At 27.7% G+C, this 15,950-nt stretch overlaps 2 protein-coding genes across 3 annotated transcripts; one reads left to right on the top strand and one right to left on the bottom strand.

Annotated features, from left to right (window-relative positions):
* The first annotated feature begins 2,572 nt into the window (after nt 1–2,572).
* LOC111040806 (DNA excision repair protein ERCC-8-like) lies at nt 2,573–6,818 on the top strand. Its single transcript, XM_022324833.1, has 5 exons — nt 2,573–2,608; nt 3,447–3,676; nt 4,113–4,408; nt 4,477–4,795; nt 5,175–6,818. Exons 1-5 carry the CDS (start codon nt 2,573–2,575, stop codon nt 5,482–5,484), a joined length of 1,191 nt encoding a protein of 396 aa, XP_022180525.1. The 3' UTR covers nt 5,485–6,818.
* Nucleotides 6,819–8,311: 1,493 nt separating this feature from the next.
* LOC111040805 (peroxisomal biogenesis factor 6) lies at nt 8,312–15,909 on the bottom strand. Of its 2 annotated transcripts, XM_022324832.1 has the most exons (12): nt 15,684–15,909; nt 14,465–15,590; nt 11,159–11,382; nt 10,777–11,099; nt 10,620–10,693; nt 10,287–10,430; nt 9,481–9,627; nt 9,238–9,346; nt 9,060–9,179; nt 8,925–9,002; nt 8,538–8,686; nt 8,312–8,449 (listed from the first exon to the last, which is right to left on the bottom strand). In XM_022324832.1, exons 2-12 carry the CDS (start codon nt 15,441–15,443, stop codon nt 8,364–8,366), a joined length of 2,433 nt encoding a protein of 810 aa, XP_022180524.1. In that variant the 5' UTR covers nt 15,444–15,590; nt 15,684–15,909; the 3' UTR covers nt 8,312–8,363. The 2 variants fall into 2 exon arrangements, with proteins under 2 accessions (XP_022180524.1, XP_022180523.1); XM_022324831.1 differs by having other exon boundaries at nt 14,465–15,909.
* Nucleotides 15,910–15,950: the final 41 nt, after the last annotated feature.

Raw genomic sequence — 15,950 nt, 5'->3', positions numbered from 1 at the left:
ATGCGGCTTTGGCGATATTCTGTGTTTCGCGTAACATTGTTGCCTTTCTTCAAGTTTTTCTCTGTTCTAGAGTGTTTATGCTCGCCATTGTCGTTGTTCCCGCTAGCGTTGTTCTGTTCCGGTTTAGTGTGTTTTGGTTGTTTTTTATGCGCAGATGCAAGCATTGTATCTCAGTATCTTGCAGGGGCTTATTTAGTGAAATAGGGGCCCTGTGCACTATAAACTTTGGGTGCCTTTTTTAACAAAAAATGTAAAAAATAATAATAGGTACATATTTAACAATAAAAAGTTCAATTCATTTATTTAATTATAATAGACATTTTTTTCTTGTTTTTTTGCAAATTCAGCAATTTTGTCTTCAAATGTTAACTGTTTAGTAACATCATGGTTGATTGCCAGTAATGATAAGGAGTCCAGTTTTTTTTGTGTTAAAGTAGAGCGCATTCGATTTTTTATACGTTTGAGTACAGAGAATGAATGTTCACTACTACAATTCGTGCACGGCATTAATAAATATATTTGTAATATAATGTCCAAGTTGGGAAAAGTATGGCGAATATTCATTCATCGAATATATTTCAAACAATAATGGGGATCTTGAAAAAAATTATTACCGAAAAATGACTTTTTGAACTGGCTTATTAGTGATTAGTGTAAACCGTATGAAAACTACGCATTCTGTGGCGTCCTCCTTAAATAGGTTATAGTTACTACTTACTAAATCTTATTAAAAATATCTTTTATTTATGGTAGCAAAGTATAGAATAGGAAGGCCGAAGGGGCCCTTCAAATTTGGGGGCCCTGTGTTAGTGCACCGCCTGCACATGCGTAAATCAAGGCCTGGTATCTTGTGTTGTACTTCTTCGTGGAACGGCTAAATGGTCGCACGTGCGCGGGTTGCAATTATTTCTTGTTGTTTTTGTTATTACGTCCCCGGGACGAGTCGCGTGGGATTAAATCCGCCATTTAACGTACCACAGGTGAGTTTATTATAATGGCCGACTGGCCTTAAAGGGTTTAATTATATTATTATCATTATTATTATTAGTTTTTATAGTTGTATTTTATAGTATACTGTTGTGCAACACATTATATTCTTTTAGTAGCCATATAGGCCTATGTTGTATTTTATTATTTGTATTGTTCTACCACATAGGCGATATAATTTTTATATTGTGTTATAAATATAAATCCATGATCATTATCAATTATCATGTTGCTTATTATTATACCATCTTTTATCATGTCTCTTTATTAATTGTAATTATAACCACATGTATACCATTATTATATTGCACAATAAAAATTGATTGTTATCAACACAAATGTTTGTTATAAATTTTAAAATAATGAACAGCATCGATAGGCCATGTTAAATTGCCTATTCTCTGAGCCGTGAAAGTCTCCCCTATTAAAACTATAGAAGGCTGAACGCGAGCTAACAATAATGATTGTTTATTATTCGACATCGATAACGGCTTGTCTGGAAGCATCTGAGATTGTCGAGTCTGATTATTATTTATTTTCGGTCAGCGACTATTTCTTACTAAAAAAGGTATAGGTATACAATTTAAATAATAGATAACTCAATTGTTTTTTAGCTTAGACAAATGCTATTGCAACAGAAACCTTCTCCGTGATATACTCTTTCATTTAAAAATAAAATCAAGAAGATCTGATAAGTACTTCCAGAGTTTACCCCATACAAAGATTTTCATTTCACATTTATACAGTTAGATGTTCTGGATACATTAAAATTGTAGGTTGCGCAAACCACAGATAACACTCCTGTTGATTATTTATTTATTTATTGATCTATTATTTATGGTCATCGCATTGACTGTAAAAAACATATATAAGCACATGATTACACTATAGTAGCCCGTAGTAACTTTTATTATAATATTATGCTCGTAGGTACAACAACTAAAAAAATATTACCGTCTTGGATCACATTATCATATTTAAGCGTAGGCACATTGTTGCCGCCACAATTTAAAATACCATGTTATCATGTTGTTGATAGTGGTTATTATTATCAGAACATTTTGGATAGTTTTCTTAATATTAATTTTGCATTATTCTCTCTTATTGCCAGGCAGTTGACTTATAATTTATAAACAACACATAAATTATTAGTGATCGGGAATTCAGCACCCTGCCGGTCACAAGTATCGGACTTACCCGTTGTACCAGCCGTCGTCGTCGGTAGATCGGGCGCGCACTCGAGTCACGCAGCCCCTTTTCCCTCAGTCGAAACGGGCGGCGGAAGCGAATTGGACCAAGCCCCCTCAGTTCACCGGAAATCCTGACCACCTTATCCCTCTGGCCCACTCTTCGGTCGCCATAGCAGCCGTCACCGCGCCGTCGCGGCTCGAGCTCCACATCTTCTACAGGTAGTGTATCTTTTGATACACCTAACTACGTCGTTATCCCCTTGGATTTGTGTCAACTAGCTGGCGAAGTGACGATTGACACCCCGACAGTGTTTTGCAAGTGCCCACTAAGTGCACATCGACTGCTAGCCTATTCGGGTTCTGTTTTGTTATAAGTGCAAACATATCTTGTCGACATGGAACGAGCACCGTCCGGCGGACAAGGTCCTAAGGTAAAGATTATGTGTCTTGGTCACCAACTTGGTAAAATATATACATCACCATCTAAACAACAATTGTTGCTAAGCACAGTGGCACCGCTTCAGTTTTAGGCTGCCAAATAATAAGATGGGTTCAATATTTATTTCTACTAGGCCACAAAAGTGACAGTACTTAATGCAATAGATTGTAGTGGTGTCATATATTGATTTACGTATGGATTACAAAATAAATATTTTTAAAAGTCTACCATAATTAAAACCTTTCACTTCTTCCTGTTTTCAATGATGACAGTTGTCAAGACGCTTCATTTTTTGTATTCATAAGAAAAATGTCCATAAAAAAATATATAATTTTAAAAGAACTTACTAGTACCTTCATTCATTTATTTAATAAATGTTTGGTATTTATTTTATTCTATGAAATACTTTAACTATGGCTTTACTGGCACCAGTATAAAACTAAGGCTATATAAGAATATGGTATAGTTAAAATAAAACTATGGTATGCTCTGTGACACCTCATTACCTCAATGATGGCTCATTTCGATTATTGATGATAAACTATCGTTTCTTTACCGCTCTATAACAATATGAAATATCTTATAATATTTAAGGGTATTTAAAATTATTGCTCTTTTTAGATACCTGTACTACTTCCAAATGTATAGAATCTAAATTTTAAACTTTTTTCGGATATTTTAATAATATTTGCCTGCTTATTTGTTAGTTTTTGGGAATTTATATTTGTATACAAACAATACATTAAAATAATTATTTTTTGTAAATATAACATTGTATATAATATTGCTATGAATAATATATTTTTTATTGTTTTTGGTACTTTTAACAGAGGAGAAAACCAAATCGTATTATTGATTTAGATATAAAACGCTCCATTGGAGCTATATCTTCCATGGAATATAAACGTCGCACAATTATCAATGAGATCAATTATGTCGCATATGCACTTCATAAAACATCTTTGCCAGCAATTTACATTAATCCAATTAGAACAGGCGCTCCAAATTATGTACAAGATGATATTCTAGCGATGGAAGTTGATCCAAGGGAAAGTAAATGGTATGTATATTTTATAATGTAAAAATTAATGTTCTGGGTTTTAAGTAATAAGAAATTAAAAAAGTTGTTATTGCTTCTATATCAATAACTATATCAATGGATAGTATATTAATAGCATATTGTCGTGGGATGTGATGCATATCTGTTAAAGTTAAGATAGGTGTTATAAAATAAGATATTATAACACCTTTAGAAAGTTTTACAGATAATATTATATTAATTAATATTTTATGTTTTTATTTAAAAAAAATTATTTTAAATGTTATCTTGAAATGGTTTGGGCTTTTTTTTAATAAAGTAAAGAAAGGGTATGAAATGTTAGGGTATATTAATATTAAATTGGTTTTCCTTTGACATTAATGTAATTTACTTAAAGTAGTGAATTTATTATAAAAAAAATAAAATTTTAGATTTAAAATGTGTTTTTTTTTTTTAGTTTGCTAGTCATATCCAGGTATAACAGTGTTGCTATTTATAATGTTTCTCAAAATGTTAAAATCTTTGATCAAATGAAGCGAATGACAATTCCACATGACCCAATTGATAATAATGGATCACCAAATTCAGCACATTGGCTTTGGGATGGTACAGTATTTACTGTTTGCACTATGGATTCTGTACACTTTTGGGATTCATTTACTTGTAAAATAATTGAAACTGTGAAAATGCGTACAAAAGTTTTGAACCATGTGATGGCTGCAAAAAAATATAGTGTTAACAAATATGTCGCAGGTACTACATAATTTAGATTTAAGATTAATCAACTATAAAAATGAATGAAAAAAAAAATTTATTTCTAGTGACAGGAATTGAAGGACATGTATTCATGATTGATATGCTGCATGGTATTGTTGTGATGACAATGAGAAATATTGAAAAAAAACCAATAAGAGCTATCCATTGGCATCCAACAAATGAATTACAATATGTTACCGGCAATGATAATGGAAACATTTACTTATGGGATATTCGTTTTCAAAGAGATTTTGTTTTCAAATTTAAAAATGAAGATTCGTTTTCTGTATCAACAAGCCATTCTAATCCAGTTATTGGGTTACGGTTTTATAATGATGGAAATAGTGTTATATCTGTTGATAACAAGGGAGGCATCAAAACATGGTAATAATTATTATTTATTAACCATTAAGATATTATGATATGAGAATTTTTATTTAGATATATTTTAAATCATTGTTCAATTGTTAATTAATCAAATACCTAGACATTTATAAAATTACTGTCAGTATTTATTATTTAATTTATTATTTAATTTATTAATAAATGTGCATGTTATATTGATCTCCATATATTGAATAGTTACTTAATATTTTCTAAAGAAATTGAAGTTACAAGATTAAAAATAAAATCAAAAAGCCCATACATTTCTCAACTTAAAATAAAGCAACTTTCCAATATTGAACAATATACTGTAATTAAATATTTTTAAAAAAATGTATTAAGAGCAACTAAGTAGCTAATGATTAATTCTTAATTGCAGGGAAGTTAGTACTGGTCATCTACGTCCTAATCACTATGAATCTGTACCATTGTGTGACCTTAACAAGAATCATATTTTTAAAGATTATCAGTTTGCTGTTACTGAACATTTAAAAGAAGACATTGTGTTTTTGCCTTCAAAAAGAGGGATGAGAATATTTGATATCGAAAGTGGTGAACATTTACCTTTTTCTAATGATATACCTCTACCTATGAACTGTGCTACTTATGATAGTAAGCGATTTTGTGTTTATGGAGGCTCTAATGACTTAATAAAACTATGGACTCCTGAAAAAAAAATGTCTGACTGAACTGTATGTTTTCGATGGCAAATTATTGTATTAATTTTTTTTACAATCTTCTAATTTCTTTACCTTTATATAATCTCAATTCATATTTCATACTAGTGCAATATTGTTATTATATTGATAATTGATATATTATTTTTTCTATATGATTAAAGTGAAAATTTCAATTTTAGCTAGTTTCAAAGTATAGAGGTAAATAATGGTTGACTGAGCCTCAAAAATATTTTGACTAAATCTAGCGCCGTAACAATTATTTACATTTAAAATTCTGCAAAATAAACCAGGAAATTATTTTTTAATGTAATCAACACTTAAAATATATTGGTTGCATATGATGTAAAAATTATAAAAAGTGCAATTATTTTTTCGGTTAACACTAAAGTTCTAGGCTGGGTTATGTGTAATACTTAAGAGGTTGTTATATCCACGTTAAATTGAAAAAAAAATGTATGTATTTAAATTTGAAATGGCTTGCATTCAGTCAATTTTAATTTTGAAGCAATAGTTTCAGAGTTAAAATAACTGAGTTGTACCTACTATTGTATCAAAAAATATTAAATCATATTATTAAATTATAACTTATACAATATGAGTCTTACTGTGCATACTTGTATCGCACGTTTGTATAATGTATATTATAGATACCTATAGCTTGCCAAAATTATCTTAACTATTTCCATTGTAACCACGCTGAGAAATTTAGGGTTATCTGAAAAAATGATCACACTGTATTCGGTAATTTGTCTTAAAAAACTTCTTTTTTCGTGTTTTTTTATTTGTTAAAAAGTTTTATGTAAGGTTACTCCTATAATAATAAAAGTATGTTCTATATTGTCATTAGTTATATAAATTTACAAAAGTAGTTACACCAGCATTAATTTACACTACCGCACTCATATAGCTCGAATGTACAATTGGAATATGCAAATTAACATGTAAATACTTAAAGTTGACTTTATTTTGTTAGATAATAAATGTTTGGCATTGGGCTCTCAAGTTAATATTGTACTTTACTGGGCCTTATTTTTAAATTTATTCATGATTGTACTAGTTTATTGATTTGATCTCTAAATTTATTTTAACTATTGACTATTATTATTATTATTTACAATTATTATACTTCAATGAATTAACTATTGTATATTAGTGCTCATAACATTTTATGTATAAATTGTTAATGTACTATAAAATAAAATTACAATTGTAACAATATACTACTTAAGTGTTATCAAAAAAATACGGAGTGATTTACATGATAAAAAAGTTCAATGATTTTTGTAATATTTATCAATACATTATAACTATTATTCAATTATACATTATGTCTTACATCTTAAGCATTTTATATATTTTATCTTATGTAACTTGATAAACCATTGTAATTGTTTCACCACGTTGAATTATAATTTATAAATTGTAACTTTTGGTGATTGGTGATAAATGAATGGCAAAAATGTTAGTCAGCTGGATTACTCATGTAAATTTGACTTTCATTTAAGATAAGCTGGTGTTATACGAATATAGGTACAAAAGAAAATACATTTAATCTAAGGATAATTTCAAAAAAAAAGTTTATTTTAAGGAATATATGGATAAAGAATATCCTGAGGTATGGGCTATTCTTTTTAATAATTTATATTGGATAGTGTCTAAATCACTATTGTGAGTTGAAAAATTAAATGACCAGATAAGAGACCCAAATTCGAGGTTTGATTTTACATTTGATTTATAGAGTTTATAAGTATATTTCTAAAACCATATGTAAATTGTATTCATAAAACCAAGCATCTTGTAAAACTTAATAACAATTGTTTGAACAACAAGTCATAATTTAGAGTAAAAGTCCTTTGGCCAGTTGAGAAAACACAATTTAAAAGAATATTAAATATAATATTTTTATTGGCTGATCAGATGAAAACACTCTGAATTTTACCTTATAAGCAATTGTTATTGTACATGGCAATTAAACCAGTATAGTCGAATAGAATACAAGAGTGCAGTTGTACCTGTAAATATTGAGACTATTCAACACTACTGCAAAGACAATACTCTACAGCAGGGATTACAAACCTTTTCCAACTAGTGAGCCACATAAAAAAATTAAGGTATCTGGTAATCTACCACTATTTGTTTAGGTATACTATACTGCCACTGAGAGAGCACTACTTGCTCGCACATCTAAATAACCGAGCTTCGTGTTTTAGTACCCAAATTTCTCTCACACCTAGGAAGATTTAGTGATGTAAATGCACAAAATCTGACGAGTTTTAGTCACCTCCCAGTAGCGCTTTCTCAGTGGCACAAATATATTTTTATATTATATGCAGCATAATAATACATTTTATAATAATATAATTCTTTGATTATTTTTTGATCCGAAAATTAATTGTATGTTCTTCATAGCCTTCATAGTCTTTAACTTAAAGATTACGCATTTGATTAAAAGATATTGGTATACTTCATTTTTAATAAGATCGACTAATATTTCTTTAAAGATCGACCAGTCAATCACTATCCATTCAGAACGAGCTTTCTAAGTTTACCGACAAATATGAGTTAAGGCTGGATCAATACGCCAATCCAGCAGCAAATCAACTACTCGATAAAACTCAAGGCATAAGGCGACTCAAACACCAATGACCATATTATGGCTCAATATAAAATATTATAACCCAAACATGTTTTTTTTAACCTAACCAAAAATATTTATCTATTTAATATGACCATTGAAATGATTGGTTAAAGATCATTGATCGTTATAACAAAAAAGCTTTTGGGTGATTAAAAAAAATATAAATTATCAAATATATATTAATAATAAATCATAAAAATAATATCAGTCTTGTTTATTTTATCTTTATGATATTTAGTATGTAAAGCTGTTACTTTATAATAAAACTTTCACTCATAGCTTTCATAAAATCTTCTTCAGTTACCATTAAATTGTCATCAGTTATACATTGTTCGCCTGAAATAAATTAAAATATTTATAAAATGATAAAATGTATAATTCCAACAGTATGTGTATTTACATTAAAATATAGATAAAAGTTTACCATTAATATGTGTTAGTCGTTGTTGGATAACTCTTCTAGCACAATTTAACCATGCATTATGACACATTCCATACAATTCAGCTCCCGTTACTTGATCTGGCAAGTGGTCTATTAAGTCTTCTAGATGAAAATTTGAATGCAAGTTAAATCTAAAAAAAAATTAAAGTTTTTAGAATATTTTTAAAAATATTACAAGTTGATATTCATAAATTATTTGAAATTAAATTATATAATATATTGTGTATAAGCTATACTTTTAATATTTAAACAACTTATTATTAACTGCACAATGCATACATGTTTATTATTTTGACAGTTCAATATATAGATTTAAAAATAAAAGACAAATCAATATTGTTTCATTTATTTAAATAAAACTATACGTACTTTTTAGTCAATGCTCTTAAGACATGAAGTTTTGATTCTTTATCATTACAACCACCAACATAAACACTTTTATCAAGTCTAAAAGAAATAATTATTTTCAATAAAGCATGTTAAAATTAATATTTAAAATAATACCTTCCTGGGCGTAAAAGTGCAGAATCAATGAGATCTGGTCGATTTGTAGCACCCAATACAAATATTTGCTGATTTTCTGATGTCATTCCATCCATTTCGGTTAGCAATTGTGATACAACTCTAGAATTATATATAATATGCAAAATTTATTGCATTATAGAATATAAAAAATCCATACCTATCTCCAACACCTCCAGAATCTCCATTTTGACCTCGTTTTGGAGCCAAAGAATCAAGTTCATCAAAAAACAAAATACACGGTATAGCTGAACGAGCCTTGTTAAACACTAAAAAATTGTTTTAAATATTAGTTAAATATTAATAATATTTGTTTGTATATTTTCTCACCATCTTATATTACATATATTTTACTAGCATAACTTTAACCAAAACATTATATTAGTGTATAATATAAATTTACCTTCTCGTACATTAGCTTCACTTTGTCCAATATACATATTGAGTAATTCAGGACCTTTAATTGATAAAAAGTTGTATTTACATTCAGTTGCCACGGCTTTTGCTAATAATGTTTTTCCAGTTCCAGGTGGACCATATAATAATATTCCTAGGTACAACATTTTAACATCAAATTATCTTTGAAAAATGTATTATTGTATAGATTATAGACTATTATCACCTAAATATTTAAATACATATAATGTCTTGATTTGCATAAAGAATGTATTCATTTAATGGTTCACTTAAATGTAATAAACCAATAATGAGCCACTAAATCCTGTATAAGCAGTGGTCGAAATGCCTCAAAATAAGGGGAGGGATGCCATCCTTTTGTATCCCCCCCACATTGACCACTGTGTATAAGGAATACCATTAGCTAACTATTGATTTATTAAATTCTTTGCAATAGTTAAAGAATAATGGTATAGAGTAATACATGCATGCAATAACACCAAACACCAAATTACATAGTGTGTATACAGTTTCTTAATATTCAAGCAAATAATTAAAAATGGTTTTGACCATGTGATCACAGGGATAGGTATACACGACAGCACCAAACACTGTTAGCCTCACTCAGTTGCATACATTGTGGTTTCTTTTAATTTATATCATACCGAAAAAAAATCTTCAATAAAAAAGTATTTCCGTAAAAGTGAATTTAATGCAGTACAGCTAAGTATGAAGTCATATTTTAATGCAGTAGCGAAGTGAAAAGTGTTAATGTTTTCAATACCATGCTAAAATTATTAATAAATGGATTACCTGATCTCCTCATATTAAATGTTGAAGGTTTCAATGCAGACATAATTTCTTCTTTCACATTCATTAAGCCACCAACATCATCCCATTTTACAACTTGTACTGATGGTGCTCCAATTGATTTAGTAAACATTAAATTTATTTTTTCTATAAATATGAATCAAACAATCATTTTATATTTTAACATAATTAATTAACATATTTTGATACTACGAAACTTATCTTAAAAGATACTTGTATAAAATGGACACATTTAATGGTCAAATGAATGTCCATTATATGTAGATTTAATTGTATAATACAATAATATAAACTCTTAAACTATAATTTACAAACCTATTGAAGTCATTATATCAGCTTCATCCAGTATGACATCAGTAGATTTAATATTATGTACAGACATATGATTCCTTAAAAAAAATACATATGTATTAATTAACAAAGACATACCTATTTATATTTTAAACATAAACAGCTTCATTTATAAATTTACTTTACAGATAATAGCAGCAGTGTCATATAATTTGTATAATTGAAACCAGAAGTATGATCTACAATTTTTTTAATCATTTTGTTATCTAATACTACAGAATCTCTTTTCAATATCCATTTCAATAATTGTTCTCGATCTATTTTGCTTAAATTTCCGACTTGCAGACTTTGCAAAAATAGTCTTAAGAAAACAGGACTTAGTTCCTCTTTGGAGTTAGCAGTAGCAATAATTATTATAGGATTATTGGTTTTGACATTTATTTGTCTGATAAATAAATCCAAAATTTCTTGTTCTAAATCTTTAGTAGAAGATAAACATAAAGCCTGAAATTATAATTCATTATTTTAAAAATTTAAAATTAAAAAAAAAAAATTATATTCACTTCAATATTTTCTAAGTGTAATATACATGGTGTCATTTTTCTAATTTCATCAAAAAAGTATTCTATTTTTTTTTTAAATTGGGCAATATTATTTGTAGGCCAGTTAAAACAACATTGAGATATGTATTGTATTCCAAGGTATTTTGACACTGATTCAATTAATAATTCTTTGCCACATCCATTAACTCCATAAACCAAGAAAATTGGTTTTAAAGAATGAAAATCTAAAAACAAAAAAAAAAAAAATACTAATGATAAAATGCTTTAAAATACATATCCAAAAGTCAATATGTGTTGGTTGTAGTGCTCATACACATAATCATATATGTATTAAATTACAGTGGCCGTAACTAATAATTATTGCTGGGATTTATATGTACCAAAAAACTAAAAATATGTACATAATACATATATATGTAATTAAAATGACCAAAATATGTAGTAAAAAATAAAATAAATTCAAAAATATGTAAACGTGTCGAGTTATAATACAACTCTAAATAATTCAATCAATTTGAAGTAAAACAATAATAGACCATGTAGTGTTCTAAATTTTCAAAATTCAAACTACAGTGATCTAGTCTTAACACTAATTTATACCTACAAAATAAAATATGTAGTAAAAATAAAAAAATATTTTATAAAAAAAAATTTAAAAATATGTAAATGCGTTAAATTTAAATACCTTTATACCTATAAACACTTACAATTTTTAAGAGTAGGTATTATTATCAAAGTATAAATGTACAATGCTACTTAACCACCAACTTTGATGCTGAAATTGACAAATTATTTTACGTATTGGATTTTTTTGTCAATATTTACGAAATATGTAAAAAAAAGTAGACATTTTATAAATAATGTAAAATTATGCAAATTAACATGCAAAATAAAATATGTTTTATTTTATTGCAAATCACGTGAAACAAATTAATAATTTGCACTAATTAATTTATCATGTTTTAGAATATGTATTTACATACAAATCCCAGCTCTACTTATAATGATCACATTTGTACAAGAGTATTTTGATCACTAGGGCTGTGAATTTAATGCACTAAAGAATCTTAAAAAATGTCAAAAAAATGCAATGAAATATGCACAAAAAAATTAATGCAAAAAATTCAATATAAAATGCCAAAAAAAATATAGTATAAAATTCATTTTAAATGATTTTTAATTTAATTTAAATATTTATATTAATATTAGGTACAGAATACATTAAATACATTAGTACATTACAAGCATAAAAAAGTGTTTATTTAATAAAAAGAAAGATGATAAAAATGTTGATTGAATTTGAATTGTCTATACTTAAGGATATTTACCTGAAACATTTTTTAAAAACTTTAGAAATAAATAACTTACAAATAACTTATGTAGTTATCTAACAATTGCCTTCTTTATTGAAGTATATATAGCCTGTGTACAATAACAAATTTTTTTTTTCAAACATTTTTCCTGTCAATTGACGGAATTTGATTAAAAATACTGGAAAATGAACTAAAAAAGGAAAATGCAACCTAAAAATGTACAAAGATGAGCTAAAAATTTAAAATGTCAAAAAATTCAAAAAAATGCAAAATAAAAGTCACATAATTGAATTTGTAATTGCATACTTTAAATTATGCACTTTCCTACAAATTCACAGCCCTAATGATCAATATAAATTGTGATTTGAAAAGCAGGTAAAAAGTAATTTTTTACATACATAGTAATAAGTGGATTGTTGCATGTCAAAATACAAAGTAAATACATACATAGGTAATACCATTGATTATAAATACTAGTATTTATAATCAATGGTAATACGTAATAATGTAATTTAAATTGAATTTTGTTTATTTTAAAATTTAGTAGGTAGAAAAAATTTAATTTTTTAATTTTGATATTATATTTATTTAGTTTCTTTCAAAATAATCAGTGATATGAGCCTGTTTTTTTGGTTAAAGATAGACAAGCTATGCTCTAAATTGTTTAGGATAGCAAAGTAATCTGTGCCTATGATGTCCTCTATGTGCACATTCAACCTCTATTTTTTAAATGAATTATTTCTATTTCCGATTTTATTATTATTTCTGATACCTAAAATGGAAATACACAGTAAGCGGCGAAAAGTACATTTTTAAGGGCTGTTATTTCCTGGAATTTTTTTATCAACATAAGCGGCAGGTACTTATAACCAGTGGACATTATAAGCCGTATCCTCTATAATTCAATCGAGTCAATTTCAAAATTGAAAAAATGTCGAGTCCTCAACAAATGACAGGTACCTATTAAAAAAAAAGTTGAGTAATCAACAAATATAGATTTTTAAAAAAAGGGTCAATACTGGGAATTGCTTGAGTATTTCAAATTGTACTAGAATTTGGGATCTTTCAGTTATTCATAGTTGAAGCATTTATTTTTCAATAAAATACTATACCTAGTATTTCTAATTTCTAATTTTAAAAATTGAGAAACAAATACTCAATTTAAGGTGAATTCTCATATTTTTCAAGTACAAACATTTTTTTAGTCGAGTCGAGCACTTGATTAATATAAAATAAATATGTTCATCTATATACATCAAAAATAATGTCTGTCTGTAATCTGTATAGCTCTAATGTCTGCCTAAACGGCTAGACTGATTTTGATAAAAATGTTTGTGTGTGTTTGAGTAATTCTTTGGATGGTTTAGATTCACAATTGGACCAGGTAGATTCATCCAGAGGATTGCTCAAACAGGGATTTTGAGATTAATGAAGTAAATTTTAATTTATGAATGATTGCTATTGGTTATAGAAGAAATATAAATATATTTACTGAAAATCAGTATTTTCTTTTGTATTTATTTTTTTCTTTTCTTTTCTATACCTATTGGTTGCCACTGTTTAATCTAAGTATGCCGCTCAAGTATGCAATCAAAATAAAAAAATTAATATAAAACATATTATATTCATATAGAGTCCGCAATCTACCGTAAATGGATTACCTACCTGATAATAAACTACTCGCATTATTATAAGCAAGTCTCATATAGAGTTGGCATTTTTAACAGACAACAAAGTACATAGGATTGGCTAGTATTATAAATAAATATACCTCTATGAATGTTGTAAGTATATTTTAAGAATAAAAAAATTCTCAATATCCAAAGTTTTGTATTTCAGAACCTAAAATGGTCTTAAAATAGTCCCAAATAGTTTGGACAGTCAAGTTTCTACTGTTCATTCATTTTTATAAGTTAATAAATTATTGTTATTTTAAACCTTATAACTACTTTGTTAGATGTATTAGATACTAAAAAAATAATGAATTTTTCACCTGAACGAATCTGTTGAATAAATGGTTTTATCATTGACACAATTAGTTCTCCTTCATCATTCATTCCACCCGGAAATATGTTCAAAATAAAATCATTGAAATTATTTATGCTTAAATTTTTTAAATTATTTATTGCAAATTCTTTTTCCATAGGTAAATATGTGTTGGTTGAATATTGAACTTCATTTAATTTAGTATGTAAATTAGATATATAAAATTTATTTTTACAGTTGTATAAATTTACTTGCACACTTCTTTCTTCTACTTCAACAATTTTAATGTAGTAAATTGTAATACTAGTAGGCTCTACTAAATATTCTGTTTCTGGGTAAGTCTTTTTTAAATCCAGTTTTAATATATCTCCTATTGATACACATTTTGGTAAAGAAAAATAATTGTAAAGTATTTTATCCAGTAGTTTTTGTGTTTCTGCATTAAATGCCAAAGGTTTCATCACAGATATTGATACTTTTGGTGTTATTTTTGGCTCAAAGTCTCTTAATGGTTTGATTATTCTCAGCAGACAAACTTGACATGTATGATTGCAATTACATAGATTAAATAAATTTGTCGAAGTTAGAATGCAATCAGATTCTGTATAAGAGTTCAACACTATTATTCTGTTGTAGTGGGACAAAGGTAGACTACAGGAAACTGTAGTTTTAACATTGACTAGCACCCATTGCATGTTGTTCAATTTTAATTTGTTTAATGTTTCCTGGCTGACGAATATACAATTGTGAATTTCTAAATTGTGTTTTAGAATTGTTATATTGTCATAGTATTGTGTTACAAGTTTTTCCAATATATTGTCAGGAACACATTTAAATTTTATTTCAGTTCCAAAAAGGATGTTGACTCTAAGATCACGAAGCATTGTTGACCGTATGACTAGAGATTTGGTTCTGTTAAAACACGATTTCAATACATAATTTACGAATGAAATATATTGGAGAAGATATTTCCTCTGAATCGCCATTTTTAGGGTTACAATTGTACGGGTTATCTAAAGAATGAAACTTATATCAGCGGATTGCGTCAGACGAAAATATTTTGTATGACTCGCGGCGTTTGCTTATTATAAGCTATTACAATAATACGGCCGTCCCGGTGTGACTAAAGAAAACTAAGCAAATACAAAATATGATTAGTTTCTTACACACTTAAAACTCATACACCTTAACACGTTAAAACTAATCAAACGAAAAAAAAAAATTACCGACAACAATGAATACCGAAAAATCACGAACTATTAAAATTACTTCATTCGAAAAATTCCTTCAAACATCAAACAATACCAGCATAGTAAAAAGATTAAAGCACCACGAATTAAAAATTAAGAGATGCCGGTAAACGTTTCCGCAACCCACCGACAAAGATTTATATCTTAATTCGTGCAGCAACTGCACGAGACACGAGTCACGACCGATGATAATATTTATTTTTTTACGTAGTATTATCTTCCTCCTTGTGAAACGCATTGATA

Source organism: Myzus persicae, unplaced genomic scaffold (assembly GCF_001856785.1).
Source record: "Myzus persicae strain clone G006 unplaced genomic scaffold, MPER_G0061.0, whole genome shotgun sequence".
In the NCBI taxonomy this organism is placed as follows: Eukaryota; Metazoa; Arthropoda; class Insecta; order Hemiptera; family Aphididae; genus Myzus; species Myzus persicae.
This window is presented reverse-complemented; position numbering and strand designations above follow the sequence as displayed.